Consider the following 21,551-nt stretch of genomic DNA (forward strand, 5'->3'; position numbering starts at 1 on the left):
AGATAAACCACACAGTCATTAGCTCAAACATGATTTCTGAATTTAATCACAGACCTTATTTTCTCATAAATAGTAGGCTAATAACAACAATAAAAGTAACTTGTAATTACACATTTATTTAATGGCATGTCGAATAAATTATAAAGGAGGGAGCTATTCGTTCTTGAAATATATATATATCAAAAGTTTATACTGTATCAGATTCATGATTAAATATATGGTTAACCTGATTCCATTCCGGAACAAGCAATGAGAAACTTTTTTTATAAGTTTACAGCAAGGTAAACAAACCAATATCACTGTATTTTGATTGAAAAAAACATATACAAAAATAAATTTTCCCAAGAACTCAAACAACTGTACTACAATTACTAAGAAAGAGACTTCAATTTATATTTTATTTGAAATTTTTACTCAATACAGTATAAGTGTTTTAAGAAAGAGAAGATCTGTCAGAAGTTTAACCATTCATTCATACACTGATAAAAATCTCAAAGAGAATGGTCACACCTCATTGCTCCTGATTACCACATTAAAGTATAAGAAATAATTAGATATTACAACACTACTGTGGCAGATTCAAGTTTGACATCGCATTTTATGCATTTGCTTTGGTCACCTTCAGAACTTCAGATCCATACAAAATTCATGACTAGAAATTTTAACAGCTATTTTAGGTTTTGATGTTTTGTTTGTTTTTTCCCCAGGAAAAAAATATTAAATTCTGTATAACTAACAGCTTGGGTATTGCAATTTGGTCCATGAAAAATAGTGTGTAAAAAAACAATTAAATAAGACAAAAAAGTGATAGTACCTTAATATAAGCATATGCTACCATTTAGTATTAATAACCTATGGGGGAAAAACAGCACAAAATCGTAAATGCAGGTTTTGCAAATATTACAATGATTTCAGAAAATTGCATGTAGAAATGCATAGTCATTTAAAGGCCTCAGACAGAAAATATTATTGGTCTAAAATCATGTATGCACATGCCCACACATACTCACACAGGAATAAATCTTACCACAAAAGTTAACATACAAAGCAAAAACAATAAAAGAACAGAAAAAAATGACAACATACAGATTATGTCATCATTACTAAACCACCTTTACATGTTGCCAAAAAAGCTGAATCATATTACATTTAAGTAAATCAACAGCTCTTAATGCAAAAGGTCTTGACCTGCCTCTCCTTCAACCACTCTACAGTTTTTAATAATAATAAGACTGAAAATACTGAAAGAAGACTGAAAAACGGTTGTGATAATAGAACATTGGTGCCAAGATGTATTAAAACAAGTTCTTAAAGGTTTTTCACGAATGTAGAGCTTGTTTTTATGCTCACAATGAATTGTTGCATAAAATGTCTTATGTGTCAACAAAACAATCACTGATTACAGGTCAAATGGAGAACTGTGTGCAAAATTTGAGAGGGTTTGGTTTGCATTAACAATACTGGTAATAAGAAATAATCAGAGTTGAATTAACGCTCCCCTAACGTTTTACAGAAAGCCTGGCAGCATTGAACTCCTTTCATTAGGAGGGCCATCACAAAACACTCACTGGCTCAGATGTCCGACATATAAAAGCCACATCAGTGCCACTGGAAAGTGTCCATTGTGTCATTTCCCAGAATCCTGGCATACCACAAATCATTCGTTCCTTCCAAGTGCTATGAATATGAAAACTAGTGTACAACAGTACATTGCAAAGACAGAGGCTTGTGGTTTGGAATGTGTCCTCTGTTTATAGAAACCTTCTCGTGTCTGCACACTATCACCCAGCTAACCGCTTTACCTCTCTTCAACCGTTTATGACAGATTCTTTCTTTCACCCCTTGTGGCCCATTGAGAGATCATCGGTCTCTAGCTGTGGTCACTTCTTGCTGCTTGTTCCATTGATTGTTTTGTTTTTTCCAGAGCCTCCTTTTCTTCTCCGTGATGAATTGGAATTACTACTGGAGTTTCTCTCTGCTAGTAGTAATAATGTAAATACATATAAGTGTTAAATAAAACCATCCAGATATTCGAAGGGTAAATAAATCTCAAATGTTCCTTAAAATGTTCTTCGTATCATAATACATTTTCTTTTTACAATTTAATTAATTCTTAATCTGTAGGGTAGAAAATGAAGTAATGAAAGGAAATTCCATGTCACAAATCTGAGCGTGATGTCAAAAATCTCATTAAAATGGTCAGTTTCTGGGTATTTAGTGTCATTTGAGAAACCCTCTAAAACAAATCAGATTGTATGTTACCTTTGGCAGTTTCTGGAATGTAGTCATACGGGTCAGTAAGAATGCTGTCGTCACAATCTGCAATGTACTGTTAAAGAGATTAATCGGTTTATCAACATTTGATAGGCAAGCACAAACTAGGAAAATAAAGCAAGACACACTAAAAGCCAGAGCAAGTTAGCTTTAACATATCATTGTGACTCTTTGTGTGCCCTCTGCTGGGGATGTTTCTAATATAAATATTGTCAATTGTGAAAGCCCAGCGGACAGCACTAGATTATATTCTAGTTGAAGAATTCACTGGATTTAATTAGTATCTGTCAGTAAATCATGTTATGGTAACAGATGAATAAATACAGTCATTTACCTTCAGCCTCTTCCCATAATTCTGCTCGTACCAAACCATACCATATAGACAGAGAAAAGTAATGAAAGCCTGGAAGGTGGCAAGAAAGAGAGAGAGAAAGTGTATGAGACTTCGCCACTACAGTGGGATTCAAAACTCTGAGAAAATGTATTACTACAAATCATATATTATTAGCAGTTTCAGCAATGAACATGAATTTCACAATGTCTATTTAGTTCCACTTGCACATGATTGAATAATTTGCTTTTTTCATTAGTGAATGAAAAAATAGTGAAGATTTTTAAATGGCATACAACATTTCTGTACTTTTGAATATTTTAAATGAGATTTTTCAGTGTGGTCTCAGACTCAGACCCACTGTATATAGTTTATAGAAACACACAAGGTTCAATCTGTAAACATTCAGTGTAAGCTACAGATGTGTAATTGGACAGAATAAACCGTTGCAACATATCAAAGTCGTAGTACAACAACATAGACAATATTTGTTAAGGTTTCAGTATCTGTTATAGAAAACAATAAACAGATCTCTAAAACAAAATTTCATTTTAAATGATAACAATGTAAAAACACAGATACATAATAATAAATATTTATGTATTAGTATATAAATAGACTTTTTAAATGAGAATATTTATAAATATAAGAAATTTCAACCAAAACACTCACCAAACACAAAAGCCAAAGGACAACATAAAGAACCTGTGTTTTAGAGAACAAGTCTTGTCCAAATTTGATACAAGCCAGGGCCTCAAGGAAAGCAATGGCCCTACAGAACAAAACACATACTCATGTATGTTGCATTATATAACATATCAAAGTGTTATTTATTTGTTTATATAAATATGCAATATATTGCTCTTTTAAACTTTATATTCATCAGATAATCCTTAAAAAATGGTATCATGGTTTCCACAAAGATATGAATCATGTTTTCAACATATAAAAAAAAAAAAAAGTTTTTGAGCAGCAAATCAGCATATTAGAATGATTTCTGAAGGATCATGTGACACTGAAGACTTGAGTAATGATGCTGAAAATTCAGCTTTGCTCAGGAATACATTTTAAAATATATTAAATAGACAACCATTATTTATTTATATATATATATATATATATATATATATATATATTTTTTTTTTTTTTTTATTATTATTATTATTATTATTATTATGTAATCACAGAGAAAGACGGGTTTATATAACAAACTTTCCAGCACAATTTATTAAAAATAAATATTTAAATGCCAATTTCAACATATATACTGTTGAAAATTCAGATAAAAAATGAGATGCCATGATTGGTTTGATATTTAGTTATTTCAGATATTTTGAAGAATCAAGAGTCAATGGGGTTCAAAAATAGTAGACCACATTAACTTTTATTGTGTAGCATAAAAACACAACTCAAAATATTACCTTTTCTTGTTCAACATGAGGGTAAGTAAATGACAGAATTGTAATTTTTAGTTAAACTTTTTCTTTGGTAAGTGTTAAACAGTATCCAAATAACGTTTTGTGTTTAATGCGCAATGGCAAATCTCTTATGAGCATTTCAGACTTGTACTTACAAATACAAAAGTGTGGTTTGTTAAGTCACCAGACTATGTAGGAGTAATCTGGCAGACCTGGAGCTTTACAAAGCCAAGAGAAAAAGCCTCCATTGTTTAGAATCGAATGGAAAAAGTGAGATTGTCTGGTAAACAGAACACAAATCACCTGATTCTGACAAAAACAGCTGTGGTGAGATGGAACTAAACCTATGTATTAAATCTCTCTGTATCTATACCATTGTAAGAACTGTGTTTTTCTGGATTTCCAAAATAAGTTCCAAATTAAACAGACAGAATCATTTTATGACACAGTCTTTATCGAAGGGATAGTGTACCCAAAAATGAAAACCATCATGTCGCTCCAAACCTGTGTGACCTTATTTGTGCCTTGGACCACAAAAGAAAATATTTTCAACTGTGTTTGTTTATAAATTCAAAGTCAGAGGGGTCCAAAACAACAATGGACCCCACTGACTTCCATTGTCAATGTAAACTGCTCAAAATGTGTTCCACAAATGTGTTCTTTTATGTACCACACAAGTCATACAGGTTTGAAAGTGTGAATAAATGATGACAGAAGTTTCATTTGTGATGAACTAGCCCTACAAGTCATCCTCTGTTGCTGATTGTAAAACCCAAACCATCCAAACTGGAAAAACCACTGGCTGAACTGTGAATATGATTTTTCTTTAACTTATTTTGACAGGTATTACATAGAACTTTTGCATTAATAAATAAATTAAATGTGTACTTACCCAAACACCCAACACTGTGTTCCAACTCTTTTGCACTGGGTGTCTGTTAGATATGCGTAGTATTGCCTAAATGCAAACGATAGGTAATGAGTCATTCAACAACTCTGGAATCAAACAGCACAATGGGTGTATACACACCTGCCAAAAATCATTATCCAAAATAAATGTATTTATTTAGAATGATTATATGGCCGAAAGAATGGAATAATAGCATTACTGTGTTGATGTTTATGGATCATCGGTTCACGCTCCACAATAAATAAATAAATCATTTCAATAAATAAAAAAAAACTGGCTTTTGAAGACATGGCAGTCTCATGTTTCTCAGTTCTTGTGGATCTCATGTCCTGCCTTTCCAGGAAAAGCTTTTGTTATAGTACATCAGATTTTGGAGAGATAATGATCCTGATCTCTAGAGAAGGAAAACGAGGCCAGAGCAAAAACTCTGATGAAATAAAGTGAAATGTCTTAAATGTTGTTTGGTTGGATGAGAAGTGCCAGTACAAAGAAAGGTTCATTTCAAGGGATTACGCTGGAACACAGAAGAAGGTAATTGGACATTACCGCACTGTGGGGGCAGTGATGATCCCAATGAAGAGGATACGGCACCAGCTGAGAGGATGAGAGGCCTGGAATACGAAGATATGCTTCAGGAAAAATGTGTTCAATTCTGTGAGCTGTTGAGAGAGCAAAGAAACGGGACAAAAGTGAGTGAAAACCCAAAGAACCACAAAGAAAGAAAGTCTAAATCTGTGGTCTACCACTGTTTGGTTAAGCTCTTCTGAATGTACTGACCTATTTCATATTTCATGCTCTGCTTTTCAATTAAACAGAAGACTTTTTTTTTTTTTTTAGGTCAAAGGGTACATTAGGTGTGTAACTGATGCTTTATCGACTATACTAGTGTTCAAAAGTTCAGGGTCAGTAAGATTTTTTATTTTTTTATTAATAGTTTTATTTAGCAAGGATGCATTAAATTAATCAAAAGTGACAGTAAAATTTTTTACATTGTTACAAAAGATTTCTACTTAAAATATTGCTCTTTTAAACTTTATATTCATCAAATAATCCTTAAAAAAGATATGAATCATGTTTTCAACGTTATATTTGAATGATTTCTGAAGGATCACGTGACACTGAAGACTGGAGTAATGATGCTGAAAATTCAGCTTTGCTCAGGAATACATTACATTTTAAAATATATTAATAGAAAACTGTTATTTTTTTATATGATTATTATTATATAATCACAGTGATACACGGGATATGTAGTTTTGCCATCATAATCTGGATAAACAAGTATTTTCTGTCAAGCTACATTATTAAGGTTCTCATTAAAGCGTTTCTCATTAAAAGTACAAAAACTGTGTAGAAATAAATTGTACACTCATTAATCATAATGAAATCTTAATTATCATCAATACTTATTTTTTTCCACTGTGACTCTACAATTTAAATGCCCCCAACTTGGAAAGTCATGGCTAAAGTAAAGTTTGTGGGACAGAGTTCTGTTTATAAACGACAAGCTTGAATGTAGCATAAACTGAAAGGCTTTCCATACTACTTATGTTTTAGATCACACACCTGCCATACTATCATGAAGAGGTAGATTCCAGCCACTCTCTGAAAAGAGGATTTGGGGTCAAACCAGCGCACATACGTCCAGCTGGCCGGAGTGAACTGCAAAACAGCCCGTTTCAGCTTGCCTGTGGTCGTGTGGATATCCCTGAACATATACAAAACACACAATCAACCTGTTTAAAATCATTCCAAATACATGAACATCACTGTGCACTACCCCAGTGACCTAAAAACTGGATCAGATGATCTAACAAGAATGTAGTGCAAAACAGGTTTGGAGTTAACATAACATAACTCATCTCTGCATACATATCTCCCAAACACAATACAATCACAGAGAGTATGGATGGTGGAGAGTGTAACTACTGCTACTGCTGCTTGTTCATTTCTGCAACAATATGTATTTTTCAATTACAAATGCTGGTTTCATAGGGAACAGCCACAGATTAATCATGAAAAGAGCTTACTTGATACTGGCCCAGTGGTAGGTACGCATCTCTAAAAAGTGACACGCAGTCATGCCAAGCCAAATGCCCCCTCCGTTGCACAACAGGATGTCAAGAATGACTTGATCCCACCAGCACTCTGCAAAGTTTGGCAGGAGGTGCATGAAGAACAACTGAATGAGGAAGGAAGATAGAGACGAGAGACATATAAAGCAACAAGTGGTGGTATGCCCTATATAACAAACCAGGCAGTTTTCACTGCTCAACTCGGAGACAGTATTGTGAATTAGTGATAGTCTGCAAATCTAGTATCAACTCATATGTATCTGGTATTAAAAGTAATAATAATAATCATGCCTCATACAATCATACATAAAAATTGTATTCCACAAGATATTATCAGGGTTTACCTCAAACTGAGATTTTGTGTTTTATTTGCTTAGTCAAAGAACACTTTCCTTGACATCAGTTTTTACAGATGATTAAGTATCTGGTTATGAGGACGTTGCATAATCAGTACTATGGCATGAGCAACTACTTACTTTCAAAGGTATTTGATTGGGAAAGACACTCACCCACTCATGGTGTCAAATTTGTAATAATATTTCAATATTGCTGGTTTTACTGTATTATTTTTTTTAATCAAATCAGCAGCCTCAGTAAGCATAATAGACTTCTTTCAAAAACATAAAAAAACCAGACGTTTGACATTTAAACAGTATAAATATATAAAATGCATTACCTCTGTGAGCTCCCATGTGATGCTGATAGACCAGCAGAGGCCGTAGCTGCGGATGAGTACCGCTTTCATTGCCCAGCCCCAAAAATGACCAAAGGCAAAAATGTCAAAGTGACTCAGGATGCGTTCCCATGTGATTACGTGACAGTTTACTGCATACTCCTGTAAAAATTGGGATAAAATTAAATAAATAAAACAAAATGCAAAAAAATGATATTGAAAAATTAGTAAATAAATACTAAGTAAATTCAAAATTATGTAAATTGTATGGAAAACTTCAGGCTATACATCAGTAACATATCAGGGCTGTATAATCAATTTGTTTCAAGAAACAATTTCACTAATTTTACAAATGAGTGGACACTTAAAACTAAAAAAAGTAGGGCACAGTGCAAATTAGATACAGTGAGCGACATGGAGCCTGATGTCAATGGACAGAGATTCAAAGAATCCTATTGGCTGAACGTCCGCAGTCAGGCCGTCCTCTGATCTACATGGAAACCTCTTACAGAAAGCTGGCATTATCTTTAATTAATTAACTAATTAATTCACTGGACAGCTCAGACATAATCTATGGCACTAGTCTGCTGCGACCATGATCGCCTATAAACATTTCATGAGATTGACACCATAGAAAAAGATGACATTATGCAGGAAATCACAGATTATATAAAACTGAATGCACTCCTTTATTTATTTTTCACAGCAACAGTCTCTGTTTATACTGGTATGTAAATGGAGTAATTAAAAAAATTAATAGGACTCAAATGAAAGCCAAGGATCCATGGTGGAAAAATAATAATAATAAGATCAGAGATCTTAGAAAACATAACATAGACCAAAACACAGAGTTGAGAAGTGAGAAAAGCTTAGGTGTTCACAGCTCAATGTGAATAAATATTGACTTGAGTTGCCAGTGCAGGGGCCTGTTTCATAAAACAAGTTTACCAAATAAGCCAGGCTTATTTCATTTAGTCTGACTTATTTTGAACCAAATCAACTGACAATAAGTCAGGCTAACTGAAATAAACCTGGTTTATTTGGTAAACATGTTTAAGGCCCCAGGTTTGTTATCATTTATATAAACATGGCAACAAAGAGTATAAGAGTATAAGACATGATGGCTAGCTTCTAGCTTCTCATGCAAGAATGAATTTAGTTCTTGTCCTGGGATATCATATTGCTCACCATGACATCTGCTTCTCGTGTAGCATAACGTAGATTGGGGTCCAGCCAATACAACAGCGCCTTCACCTGATCCCAGTTCAGGAAGATGAGCAACACCAGGAATAGGAAGTAAAGGACACTGAGACCTGTAAAGTGTCAATAAATCACGGCGTTGGAGGTTGAGTCAACATAGCCACTGATAAGTAAACACACAAGAAAAGACTGTTAACAGTCACTCACCAAAAACCATGCGCCATATAACGGGATGCGGTCTCGTGAAAGGACCTAAAAGTGTTTTTTTAATCCAATGAGAAAAAAAAAAATTAGTTTGTTTTCATGTCATTCATATTTGTGTGATTTACTTGGAGAGGTTTAGCCAAATGCCTGAGGTTTTACTATATTAAAAGAGCAGCTTGGAAATCCTGCTATACACATATTTGTGTTCCGTGGAAGAAAAGACGTGAGGGTGAGTAAATAATGACAGAATTTTCCTGCAATGAAAGCAATCAGCAAAAGTCAATTTGCATCCAGTTAAAGTTTGTTTCTATTGAGAAGCAAATGAACAATGACTGTACCGTTGGGGAAGGCAAGAACACTGATAACAAGAAAGAAAGAGCCGACCAGCAGCAGACCCACACGAAGGTTATTATCACAATCACCATCATCCCTACCATAATAAAAACACAAAGTATAGATAACATGTCAGAGCCGTGATTACGTCATAGAACTACAACCTTTCACAATCTCACCAGACTGTTTGGTGTGGGTGTGGCAAATCAATGAAGAACAAGACAGACCAGTGTTTAGTATCACTGAGATACTATTTTTAGATTTACTAATATTTTAAAATTAGTTGGTTTTTTTTAATAGTTTTTCATATTTATTTTAGTTGAAGTTTTAGTCATTTTTATTTATTGTTTTAAACATCCTTCGGGTTTTTTTATTAATGTTTATTTCAGCTTTTGTTTAGTTTTTAGAACATAAAGTTGAATTAAATAAAAATGAGAAATGTTGTCTTGACAACTAGCTTTTTTTAATTTAATTTCAGTTAAGGTTTATTTTATTTCAAGGAACGATTTATTATGGTTTTAGTTTTAGTTAATAATAACCCTGACATAGATAAGTGAATATATCACATTAAGTGTCATTCAAAAATACTTTGAAAATGCAATCTTAAAATCTTTAAATAAATAAGCAGTTTTAAAACATTAGGCTATTATCAATACAATCAAAAATTAAGTTGTGGCCCCAGGTTGTGTGTAAACAATGTTATTATCATAGATTCAAGTGGCATTGACAAACTCGTTTAATTTTTAATTGAACATAGTGTAATATTTAGCCTAAGTTTTTCAAATATTTTCAAGCAGTCGTTAACCTGATCTGCGTTGGCAACACTGTAACAAATCATCTTCAAACCATTTAAACAGTTTAAGCTGAAACTGAATAAAGTAGTCGTCTTGACTGAACCCTCAGTCACGCGCTCTGAGTTGCCGTTGCCATGCTGACAGACAGGTGTGTTCTGTCTTAAACCTCCTGTTTACTTACCTCGTAAACGCAAAGTACATTATGCTAACGACGGTGAACGTCAGTAAAGTAATGGTGTGCGGTTTGTAGAAGAAATCAACGGTGATATCCTCCACTTGTTGCTCGTTTATCATCCGAAAGTGAAGTTTATAATTCGCATCATCTTTACTGAGCATCCTGGAACCCTGACTGGGCGCCATGGTTGGTCTCATCCAAACTGTCAACGGGTCCAGGAGACACTCCACTCCACCAGCGCCGAGTTTCTCTGACAGAACTTCACTGAAGTTGAGTGGGTCGAGATGTTCTCACCGCCCTATTTCAGGCGACTTCATTGGCTGGGTAAAGGCAGGAGGCTACAAGAGCTTCTCCCATTTGCAGGGCTCTGTTTCAGGCGGAGTTGTTCAGGGTTCGTGGGTGTTGACTGGAGGAAAGATGAGCGATACTACCATCTTCTGGCCTGACTGCGCGCTGGCGAAAAGAGGATCTGCTCTTACGGATTTGTGATGTGACGGACATCTACTTGGGGAAGTTCAGAAGTTCAGGCTGGAAATGTTCTGCGTCGTTCTTCATCTAATTCAGTCCCATCTAAAATCAGTTTAATCTAATCTGAATGCAAAACCAAATCTATTTAGTCTAATTTAATTTAAGACTCAAGAAGCTGTATTGGCACGATTATAAGCCTCCTCTTTCTTGCTTTCTTTCTATGTAATGGTTAGGCCTACTGTCAGATTTTACTCCACGTGATAAATATACAAGCTAAAAGATCCTTTGTTCCCTAATAATTTTTCAAGTGTTTCAAGTGCATGTTATTTATATTTATTTGAATATATTGGTAAATATTTTTTATATTAAATTATTATATTTTTGCATATAATTTATTAAAGGCTATATATATTTATATCTGCACAGTTTTCTTTGGGAGTGTTTATATGTATGAATGAGTTGGGTTTTGTTTGTTTGTTTGTTTTTCATCGAATCTAGATATTCACTCAAATAAATATAATTTTATTACATCTTATATGAGTGCTGGCAATTATCCACTTAGTATGATTAGTCAACCAACAAAAGTATTTATTAGTGAAAGTGAAAGTGACGTGACATGTGGCCAAGTATGGTGACCCATACTCTGAATTTGTGCTCTGCATTTATCCCATTCAAAGTGCACACACAGCAGTGAACATACACACACTGTGAACACATACCCAGAGCAGTGGGCAGCCATTTATGCTGCGGCGCCCGGGGAGCAGTTGGGGGTGTCAGACCTATAATTAGGGAGTCAAACCTATAATTGTGCCATTTGGTGGGCTGGGGATCTTTGCGGTTATAGTTGAGGAAAGGTGTCTAGGTGACATATAATGTGTACTAGATCTGTCAAGCCATGGCCAATTGTTTTATGACAGGTATGTCATTAGAACACAGGCTGTTTTCAGTCAATGTAGCTGACACATCATCATTTGGAAGAAAGACATCAATAAGAGTAGACAAAAAAAAAAGAACACCAAAATTAGCTTGATTTGTTGATTTATTTTATTAAAAGCTTAAAGAACAGCTACAAGCACTCAGGATAAGGCTCTACAAGTATGATTTTGAAAAGAGTTCTGTGGTTACCATCTTTATAGTAACTTTACAGTTACAACTTTACAGTCCAAGACCATGTGAAGGCCTTGCAATATAATGAGAAAACATATCTGTGTAATAGTGGAATACCTGAGCAAGAATGGGTGATAAGTCAGAGTCATAGATTTAATGAGGCAAATAAAAACACTGCCTGCATGTGATTGGGATTATTATGGTCCATTATGTGGCACAATTACATCTAATTGGTTCCCAGGCTGCCTAAAAAATACTGACCACGGGAAACTTGATTAGGCTTGATATGTAAACAAATATGATTTTTTAATCTCTGTGTTGGAAACATTTAACCACACAGAAACCATACATTTTGCTACTTTTATATAGATAGATTTTTATTGTTTCACATTTGCCCCATCCATAACAATTTTGCCACTAATAAAGTTAAATAAATAAATAAATAACTATATAAATAAAATAAAAAGTTGTGTTGCCAATAGTAAAAAAACAGTATTTGTTTAAAGATATTTATTAATTTATTTAATCCTCATGAAATAAACCAGTGACTAATAATTAACTGTTGATGCCACTTTTGTTCTAATAATCAATTACCAGTATAAACCCGTGTTTTATTTTTGACAAGCGTAGAGCTAAGGCAACATAACAGGTTACGTGACCTCTGGAACGGGGTCAGATTTATTGTAGCAACGAATCATAGCAACGCACAGAGTCCATGACGACGATGGTCGCGAGATCTTGGATCATGTGTTGGAATGCGACAGTGTTTAAGAACTTCGCACAGATCAAATAGTTTCGGAGCCGCATTGAAAGCGCGCGCTGTCCTGAGCGATAAACATGGGATGTGGGAGCTCCAAAATCACGGTGGTCGAACCCGTAAAACCGAGCGTTCTGAACGGAAATGAGGTAAGCTGTAATCTTTTTTGTTATTCGATTTATAATGATTTCAAAGTTGAATTAATAAACGGAACATTAGTGAGTCGGAAGTGGTTATAGTATGTTGAAACATATGAGGAAACTGATGAAGAGATCTGTTGTTCTCACAACTGTGATATTTAATAGTCTATATTACGTGAATTAGATGAATAATTAAACAAAATGAAATGCTTCAACCAATGCTTCAAGGTTTGCTGGTTTTAGCTGATTTTAACTGGTTTCCCAGTCTCAAATCCCTTTAAAACCAGCCAACAGACCAGGTAAACTTCACTTTACAAGACCAGCAAACAATTTAGGCCAGGGGTCACCAAACTTGATCCTGGCTGGAGGGCCTGTGTCCTGCAGAGTTTAGCTCCACCTTCACCTCCAAGGAGCCTCAACACCCCTCAATGGAAGTTTCAAGTATACCTAGTAAGACATTGATTAGCTGCTTCAGGTGTGTCTAATTAGGGTTGGAACTAAACTCTGCAGGACACCGGCCCTCCAGGACTATGTCTGGTGACCCCTGATTTAGGCTGTCAGTGTTTTGTTATATGCAGACTTATGTCTGACTTTGCTTTTATTTTGTAGACTGAGACTCTGGGGTTTGTTGTGGCTCAGGGAGGCTCTCGTGGTGACTCTGCCGTGTCCAAAATGACCACAGACAGTGGGGTGAGTCTGGATGCAGCGGAGCCAACAGTTCTACCTGGATCTGTACCTAGAATGCTGCCACCGCTACAAGGTTAGATAGAAGCTCTAGGACAACTTGATGTTATTTCACTTTAAAGGAGCTATAAACTGCTGGCCAACTTTGAGGCCTTTCATCAGAGATATAGGAAAGCGGAAATGGAATAACAATATAAAATAGAATGTAGGAAATTAACTAAATATATGAATTATTTTGACCTACACATTGTGTGAAATCTAGTCCAGAGTCCTGGACTGGCCCAGCAAAGTGAAGAGAGGCCCGAGTCCAGTGAGATCCTGGAGCAGCTGCTTGTTCAGGGAATCATTCCAGCTCAACCAAGGCAGGGAGGAAGTGGGGAAGCCTACAACATCATGGTGAGGGCTGCTGTCAATGTTTAAATATAAAAATTGTTATGATTTCTCAAATATTACCTTTTCTCACATTAAAAATCAACACTCTAAGAAAAGTCTGTAAAAATAGGGACCTGTGTTAATATGAAGGAATTGTACATATTGATTGTTCATACACACTTCACATGTATTTTCAGTTACACATTGCATTGTATTGTGGAAATGTCCAAAATTGAGTTCTTATACAGTGAATAAGAATTTCATACACTCTTATATTCAATACTAGAATAGTATTTATTATTATAAGACTCTGTAGAATACTTGAATCTGATTGGTCAGACTCAGTCGTGACTTCCTGCAGTAAAATATTTTTGTGTATTATGCTCTAAACCAGGGGTGTCAAACTCAGTTCCTGGAGGGCCACAGCTCTGCAGAGTTTTGTTCCAATACACAAACCATGTATTTTTCAAATAAGCCTGAAGGACGTGATTAGCTAGATCAGGTGTGTTTAATTAGGGTTGGAGCTAAACTCTGCAGGGCTGTGGCCCTCCAGGAATTGAGTTTAACACCCCTGCTCTAAACTGTATATATGACTGTTGTCCCAATCTCTTATACTAGTCCAGTGTCTTATTTTTCTCACATAATAAAATAATTTATTTTTAAAAATAATTTTTATAATGTTACTAAAGATTTCTATTTCAGATAAGTGCTGTTCTTCTGAACGTCCTATTCATCAAAGAAACCTAATATTATTATTATTATTTTCAACAATAATAATAATAATAATAAATGTTTTTTGCGCAGCAAATCAGAATATTAGAATGATTTCTGATGGATCATGTGGAGTAATGATGCTAAAATACAGATTTGAAATCACAAGGAATAAATTAAATTTTAAAATATATTCAAATAGAAAACAGTTATTTTAAATAGTAATAAAAAATTTCAAAACTTTACTGTTTTTACTGTACTTTGGATCAAATAAATGCAGTCTTGGTGAGCAGAAGAGACTCCTTTAAAAAAACATTAAAAATCTTACTGATCAAAAACTTTTGGCTAGTAGTGTATATAGATCTTAAGCAGGTTAGACGCCATATTGAATTTAATGAGGCTGTAAGGAATAGACCCAGTCTTTTCAATGGCATACACTGCATGAACGTCCTAGATCATGTAATTTAAATTTTTTTCCTCTCTCAGAAAGACAGTTTACCAGCTGAACAAACAGTGTTGATAAACAACAGTACAATCCATTGAAAGCACTGTACAGCCTCATCTTCATTCCTGCCAAAAATTAAATACGGTGCTTCTGCTTTTTTATTATCAAGTTATTTTTATTTTTTATTATTGTTTTAAGTTATTTTTATCTTTATCGTCACTTTTGATCAATTTAAAGCATCCTTGCTAAATAAAAGTATTAATTTATATTACCCCCAAAAAATAATACTGACTCCAAGCTTTTGAATGTGTATAATGTTACAGAAGAGATTTCTTTAAAAAAAAAAAACATTCAAAAATCTTACTGTTCAAAAACTGTAAAATGTAGGCTATATTTATTTAGTACGCTGCATTGCACTATATGTGATCATATGTTTGGCCAATAATTATTCTAAAATAAACCACTTGATACAAGACTCATTCATATTTTGTCAGGGTCTTGATCACCTTTTTGGAGTTTACTTAGTCTTTAATCCACTCAAATGTTTAGTTGACTATTCTTTGAAAAAAATCTGTATCATATTGTGTGTGTATACATAATCATTTCTGTTCCACTGGGACAAACATTTATAATGTATGTTAGATGGATGATGCTGAGAAGCCAAAGAGAAGACCTCCCGCTCGGCTAGAGTCACTGAAAATTCGCAAAGAACAAGAATTCACCAGAAAGGAAGACATTGAGATGAAGATGAGACAGGTGGAGGAGAGGAGAAAGGTGAAGCAGAACCAAATGGCATTTATCATTCATTTAGTTTTAATGCATTTAAAATCTCTTAGCTAATATTCAGTGTTGTATTTGATCTTGGAGTTTTTTTGCACTTTAGTTAGATTGTATTAGCATTAGCATGTGGCGCAACATTATGATATATGGTTAAATCATCTGTTTTAGGAGAAGGAGGAAGACCTGAAACGCAAGTTGAGGATTAAATCAGCACGGCCGCGTGTCGCTGCCCCAGTGACCGCAGACGGGGAGCTCGACCCCTTGGAACTGCTCCATTCCGAACAGCTTCCTGTCCCAACCAGAACCAAACAGCTACAATCAATGGAGCCAGTCAATGGAGAGTCTGAGGACCAAAGACTTAATGATTCCCCAGAACTGGAAAATGACTCTACCTTCCAACAGACTGAAGACACAGATGAGGGATTTTAGACCTGCTGCTTGTGTGTGGTGTGTGTGTGTGTGTGTGTCAGAATGAAACTACATACAGAACCAGCTTGATCTAGCGATATTTCCTAATGTACATTCTTAGAGTTGCACATGCACTTTACATGTTATTCACATTATTAATTTTGTTTATTTTAATGCAGGGTATGGCTCAGATCGAATTCTGACCTTGGGTTTTTGCATTATCATGGAAATATGTGCCTAATAAGTGTAAACAGGTTGATGCAGTCATTATGTATGTAGCAGAACAAATGATTAGAAGGGTTAACGATTCAGCATGATATATGTAAGTTGCCAATGAGATATTTCTTTCATACTGCTCAAGTCTTGATTCTTAAGAACATTATACTTTCTCAAAAGTTTGTGGCCAGTAAGATTTTTAAATGTTTTGTATAAGAGTCTCTTTGTGCTCAGCAAGGCTGCATTTATTTGATCAAAATTACAGTAAAATATTGTTAGAAATAATTATTTTAAATGACTGTTTAAGTGTAATTCATTCCTGTGATGACAGAACTAAATTTTTAGCAGCCATTACTCAAATCGTCAGTGTCACATAATCCTTGAAATATCATTCTAATGTGCTGAATTTTTTAAATTTATTTTTTATTGTTTTGGCTAAAGTAACATTTCCTATTATTATTATCCACATTGAAAACATTTGTTCTGCTTAATCTTTTTGTGGAAGTCATGATACATTTTCCATAGGATTTTTTAGATGAATAGAGAGTGCAAAAGAACATCATCTTTTATAACATTATAAATGTCTATACAGTGTAATTTTTAATCAATTTAATGCATCCTTGCTGAATGAAAGTAAAATTTCTTACTAACCCCAAACTTTTTATGTACAGTTTATCATATAAACTACTTTTATATGCAATCAATTATTACAATAATCTGGGAGATATTTAGTCTAAAAATCAATATATTCTTTTAAACACTCGCTTGCAATTGTGTACCTTCCACTGAAGGGAAATGGCTGTCCACAAGGTGGCGCTACTTAGCTAATGTAGTTAGGCTGAAACAGGGACTTGTTTTGTCTTGGGGACAATGGAAATCCGAGATGGCTCTCTGGTGTTTTCCTTGCATGTTAGTATGTCTCTTTGTAATTATGATGATGTAACTATCCTAAGTAACTAGGCCTCTTGCAGTTAGCTAATTATATAAAACTAGATACCTTTAAAAACGTGTTGTCGTGTGTGCATGTGCGCGTGTACGTGTATGTCTGTGTCTGTGTGTGTGTGTGTGTGTGTGTGTGTGTGTGTGTGTGTGTGTGTTTGTACTTGTGTGTGTGCTGTTACAGCTGCCAGTGATTTGTCTGCCTGCACTGACATTCCGACAGGTCCCACCTGTTACATTTGAAAATGCCCCCTCTATCAAAGCAGTAATGCCTCACCATTCAAGCTGGCTCTTGTCAGACAGGCTTTTATGATACCATATGAAAATTACCGTCACAGACTAAAACATATGTACCGCACAACTAGATTTCACCTGACTTTATCCAAATAAACGAAGCATACGGTTAAAGAGTTTTCGACCCTAACCTTTTATGACTTGAATGTGTGGCTTTCAAAGCCGTTCAGCTGTTCGCTAGAACCAGTGACCTCTAAAGGCTGTAAATGTGTGTTTGTGTGAGTGAGTGACTGTGTTTGACAGGTGGATTGTTTTGAGGGCTCTCCAAAATCTCTTGTTCTCTTTGTTTGCCCTACAAAAAGAGCGTTAGGTCTATTATAAACTATTCCCTCAGTGTAAGCCCAACTTGAAAAGAAGAAGAACTAACAAGACAGGTTATATCCATTAACTTTATGATATATTCTGGGTTCAAGAATAAGGGTTCAAGTTAAGCTCAATCAATACTTTTTGGTACAAAAAAAAATGGAAGTGAATCCAGAAATGTTAATGTTTCAATAGTAGAACCACAAGACGTAAACAATATGTGTGTTAACCAGGGTTATTATAGTAAACCTAAACTATTAAAAACATTTTCATTACTTAAAATAAATGTTAACTGAAATAAAATAAAAAACTTAAACTTGTTTTATTTCAGCTAGTTTCCAAGACAACATTTCTTATTTAACATAATGTACTAAAATAACTAAACTAAAACTGAAAAAAATATTAATAAAAACCTATTTAGACATATGTGACCCTGGACCACAAAACCAGTCTTAAGTCGCTGGGGTATATTTGTAGCAGTAGCCAAAAATACATTGTATGGGTAAAAATTATAGATTTTTCTTTTATGCCAAAAATCATTAGTATATTAAGTAAAGATCATATTCCATGGAGATATTTTGTAAATTTACTACTGTAAATATATCAAAACGTCGTTTTTGAATAGTAATATGCATTGCTAAGAATTCATTTGGTCAAATTTAAAGGCGATTTTCTCAATATTTAGATTTTTTTGCATCCTCAGATTCCAGATTTTCAAATAGTATCTCGGCCAAATATTGTCCCATCGTAACAAACCATACATCAATGCAAAGCATAATTATTCAGCTTTCAGATGATTTGACACTTAAGACTGGTTTTGTGGTCCAGGGTCACATATTTGAAAAGAACAAAGATTAATAAAAATAACAAAATTACTCAAACTTTTAATTAAAATGAACATGAAAGCGGAAAATAAAAACAAAATCTAACCTAAAACACTAAAATAACTGTAAAAAGTTTTAACATAAAAATGAATGTAAGTTGTTTTATAAAATTATGAGCTTCAAATTTCTGTCTATAGTACATTGAAGTCTATTGTAAATACACTGCAGAACCTTTGATTTTTGATTTTTATTTTAAAGGGAAAAAAGGCATGAGTCAAAATTATTTTGGTGGTAATCATCATTATCTCACAAATGCTGTCAGTTGAGCTTTGTCGATTGAACCCAGACTATTCCTTTCATTGGAAAGTTTATGAATTTGATTGCCAATCAAGTTATGCAGTGGGTGCCCATAAAAGTGTAGCCTACAGGAAAAAAAGATTAAGTCAATGTCTTGTAGGTAAACGTAGACAGCTCCTGAAAGAAGATAGGCCTTCTTTTGTAACTGTGCTGAAACACAAAGCCATCTCCCTCGCTGCGCCTCCACTCGCAGCTTAATGAGCGTGTGGCCTGGCATGAATAAATTAGTTGATTCATGGATGCTCTCGATCGAGTTCCTACCTGACATTTTTTATATAAAGCCTCAATTATCCATCTACGGGCGTCAGGATCTCCACATGGCTTGGCGGGTCACACCACACAGGCTAGTTCTCAGGTTGCAAGCTTCCACAAAAACTCCATCACCCGAGTGCTTTGGAAGTTGTATGGTCTAAATGAGAAGGCTGTTTAATAATTTACCTGGTGACATATCACGTTCCTCCCAATTATATGGAGACCTAGAAAATCGTCTGTTCTTTTTGTCCTAAAGGAGATTGGGATGGTCTGACATTAGGAGTTGTAATTGTTGTAAAGATGTGCCTTTCACATATGGCAAAGAAATGTTAGAATGCTATACTATACTTTTAATTAATTATGAACTGATTTTAATTTGATTTTGCAATAAATAGAAGTAGTGTCCTGAAGTATGAAGTAGAGACTTATAGGCATATTTCTACAAATTCATGTTACAAAAAAGCTAAAAAGTTATTAAAGATGGTGAAATAAGCTTAATCAAATGGTGACTGAACACAAAATAGAAAAATATAACAAAATACAATATTACAATTTTTTTCTATATATATAAAGATGGTAATCAAAAATGCGCAAAAAAAAGTGTGAAAAGAAATGAAAGGTGTTGACTACACAAAATGAGTGCCTTTATGCTGCAAATATTCATTGAGAGACGCAGGAAACATGTCCAGACGCTCACTCTGTTTTTAGTTTCAATGAAACAGCATTTGAAACGCGTCCATTCTCCAGCACATCTGTGTATGTTCTTCACCTGAAGAACTCTTTTACCTCTCTTACCTACCACCTGCCAAGTTGTGCTAACGGACAAGATCAGCCTGATAAGATATGCTGGGTTTGCTTCTGTGCTTATCTTCAGATAGCTATGTCTATTATTAGTGACCAAGCGCGAAAGCTGTGTGTTGAAAACATTTTGTTTTTGTTATTTTGCAACATTTTAAATTCTTTGCTCTAAAGTCATGAAATTGCATTAAATTCCATGGGCTATACTAACTATTAGATTCAGCCATATTGTCTATTTGCCATTTTGACATAAAAAGCTATATGTTATCAAGTTAAAATGCAATAATATATATATATATATATATATATATATATATATATATACACACTATAAAAAGTGATAAGTTTACTTGAGGAAATTGAGGAAACCCGTTGCCTTAAAATTATGAAGTAAATAATAATAATAAAAAAAAGTTAAGCGAATTTGATAATTCACTTAACTTATTTTTTTAATTATCATTTACTTAAAAACTTTAAGGCTACGGATTTCCTCAATTTTTTAAGTTAAGTCAACTTATCACTTTTTACAGTGTATATATATATATATATATATATATATATATATATATATATATATATATATATATCAGAATAAATAAATGAAAAATTTTGTAAGTCATTCTTTACTTGTTTTCTTATGCACTGGGTCATATGGAGTGCAGTGTTAACCCAATTTGTGTCAGCCATTACAGCCATTGCCTTTTTGAATTTAGCAATTAAGTTTAGGCTATTTGTAACAGATCTGGCGCTGTCATGCTTAGTTATTGCCTGAAGCCATATATTTGTTAGATCTCAAAACTGCCAATGTTTCCTGCTGGGGAAAAACATCTTAAACAAGCATAAGCTGGTTTAACCGAGCACAGTTTGCTTGTTTCCCAGTCTGGTCTGTAGGCTGGTTTCATAGGGTTTTGTTTTCAGACAGTATTCAGCTGGTCTTATAGAGTTTTAGGACATTTTTCAGCTGGTTTTGTTGGGAGACCAGCTTGCTGACCAGCTTGGCAAGGCTGGGAGACCAGTTAAATCTATATTGTTGGTTTAATCTGGTTTTTAAAGCAAGGTTACTGTTAGAAAAATGTGGCGTTTGGAGTATTTTTTTTCCTGTCACACACAAATTTCCATGCATTTACTGAAACAACAACTGTATGAAATGTCTACAGTTCTTGAACAAAGGCACACAGATGCCCGTTGTGCGCCGTCCAGCTGTTGTTCAAGCGCGTGTAGTGGGCGTGGGGTCAAGCGTGCTCGTACCTCCCTCAAAGTGATCTGGGTGTGGTTTAACCGGGTGCTTTTAGGAATGGGTCACACGCAC

The 21,551-nt window shown here is 34.6% G+C and overlaps 2 protein-coding genes across 3 annotated transcripts; one reads left to right on the forward strand and one right to left on the reverse strand.

Moving 5' to 3' along the window:
* Positions 1-368: 368 nt before the first annotated feature.
* ptdss1b (phosphatidylserine synthase 1b) lies at positions 369-10,948 on the reverse strand. Of its 2 annotated transcripts, none has more exons than XM_058753037.1 (13): positions 10,394-10,948; positions 9,424-9,515; positions 9,089-9,133; positions 8,870-8,994; positions 7,685-7,843; positions 6,964-7,115; positions 6,500-6,641; positions 5,480-5,592; positions 4,916-4,981; positions 3,278-3,377; positions 2,609-2,677; positions 2,263-2,329; positions 369-1,975 (listed from the first exon to the last, which is right to left on the reverse strand). In XM_058753037.1, the coding sequence occupies exons 1-13, from the start codon at positions 10,582-10,584 to the stop codon at positions 1,881-1,883; spliced, it is 1,416 nt and encodes a 471-aa protein (XP_058609020.1). In that variant the 5' UTR covers positions 10,585-10,948; the 3' UTR covers positions 369-1,880. The 2 variants fall into 2 exon arrangements, with proteins under 2 accessions (XP_058609020.1, XP_058609019.1); XM_058753036.1 differs by having other exon boundaries at positions 369-1,978; positions 10,394-10,938.
* A 1,690-nt stretch (positions 10,949-12,638) lies between these two features.
* stmnd1 (stathmin domain containing 1) lies at positions 12,639-16,829 on the forward strand. Its single transcript, XM_058753872.1, has 5 exons — positions 12,639-12,868; positions 13,469-13,619; positions 13,806-13,939; positions 15,714-15,845; positions 16,020-16,829. Exons 1-5 carry the CDS (start codon positions 12,800-12,802, stop codon positions 16,278-16,280), a joined length of 747 nt encoding a protein of 248 aa, XP_058609855.1. The 5' UTR covers positions 12,639-12,799; the 3' UTR covers positions 16,281-16,829.
* Positions 16,830-21,551: the final 4,722 nt, after the last annotated feature.

The sequence above is a fragment of the Onychostoma macrolepis genome, chromosome 19, assembly GCF_012432095.1.
Source record: "Onychostoma macrolepis isolate SWU-2019 chromosome 19, ASM1243209v1, whole genome shotgun sequence".
Taxonomy (NCBI): domain Eukaryota; kingdom Metazoa; phylum Chordata; class Actinopteri; order Cypriniformes; family Cyprinidae; genus Onychostoma; species Onychostoma macrolepis.

Excerpts from the sequence above, each read along its gene's own strand:
- ptdss1b (XM_058753036.1), bottom strand. The coding sequence starts at position 10,584 with ATGAGACCAACCATGGCGCCCAGTCAGGGTTCCAGGATGCTCAGTAAA. Across the intron at positions 8,995-9,088 it reads TATATGGCGCATGGTTTTTG|GTCTCAGTGTCCTTTACTTC; the intron begins GTGAGTGACTGT and ends GACACTTTACAG. Across the intron at positions 2,678-3,277 it reads TCCTTTGGCTTTTGTGTTTG|GCTTTCATTACTTTTCTCTG; the intron begins GTGAGTGTTTTG and ends GCCACCTTCCAG.
- stmnd1 (XM_058753872.1), top strand. The coding sequence starts at position 12,800 with ATGGGATGTGGGAGCTCCAAAATCACGGTGGTCGAACCCGTAAAACCG. Across the intron at positions 12,869-13,468 it reads GCGTTCTGAACGGAAATGAG|ACTGAGACTCTGGGGTTTGT; the intron begins GTAAGCTGTAAT and ends TTTATTTTGTAG. Across the intron at positions 13,620-13,805 it reads AATGCTGCCACCGCTACAAG|TCCAGAGTCCTGGACTGGCC; the intron begins GTTAGATAGAAG and ends TGTGAAATCTAG.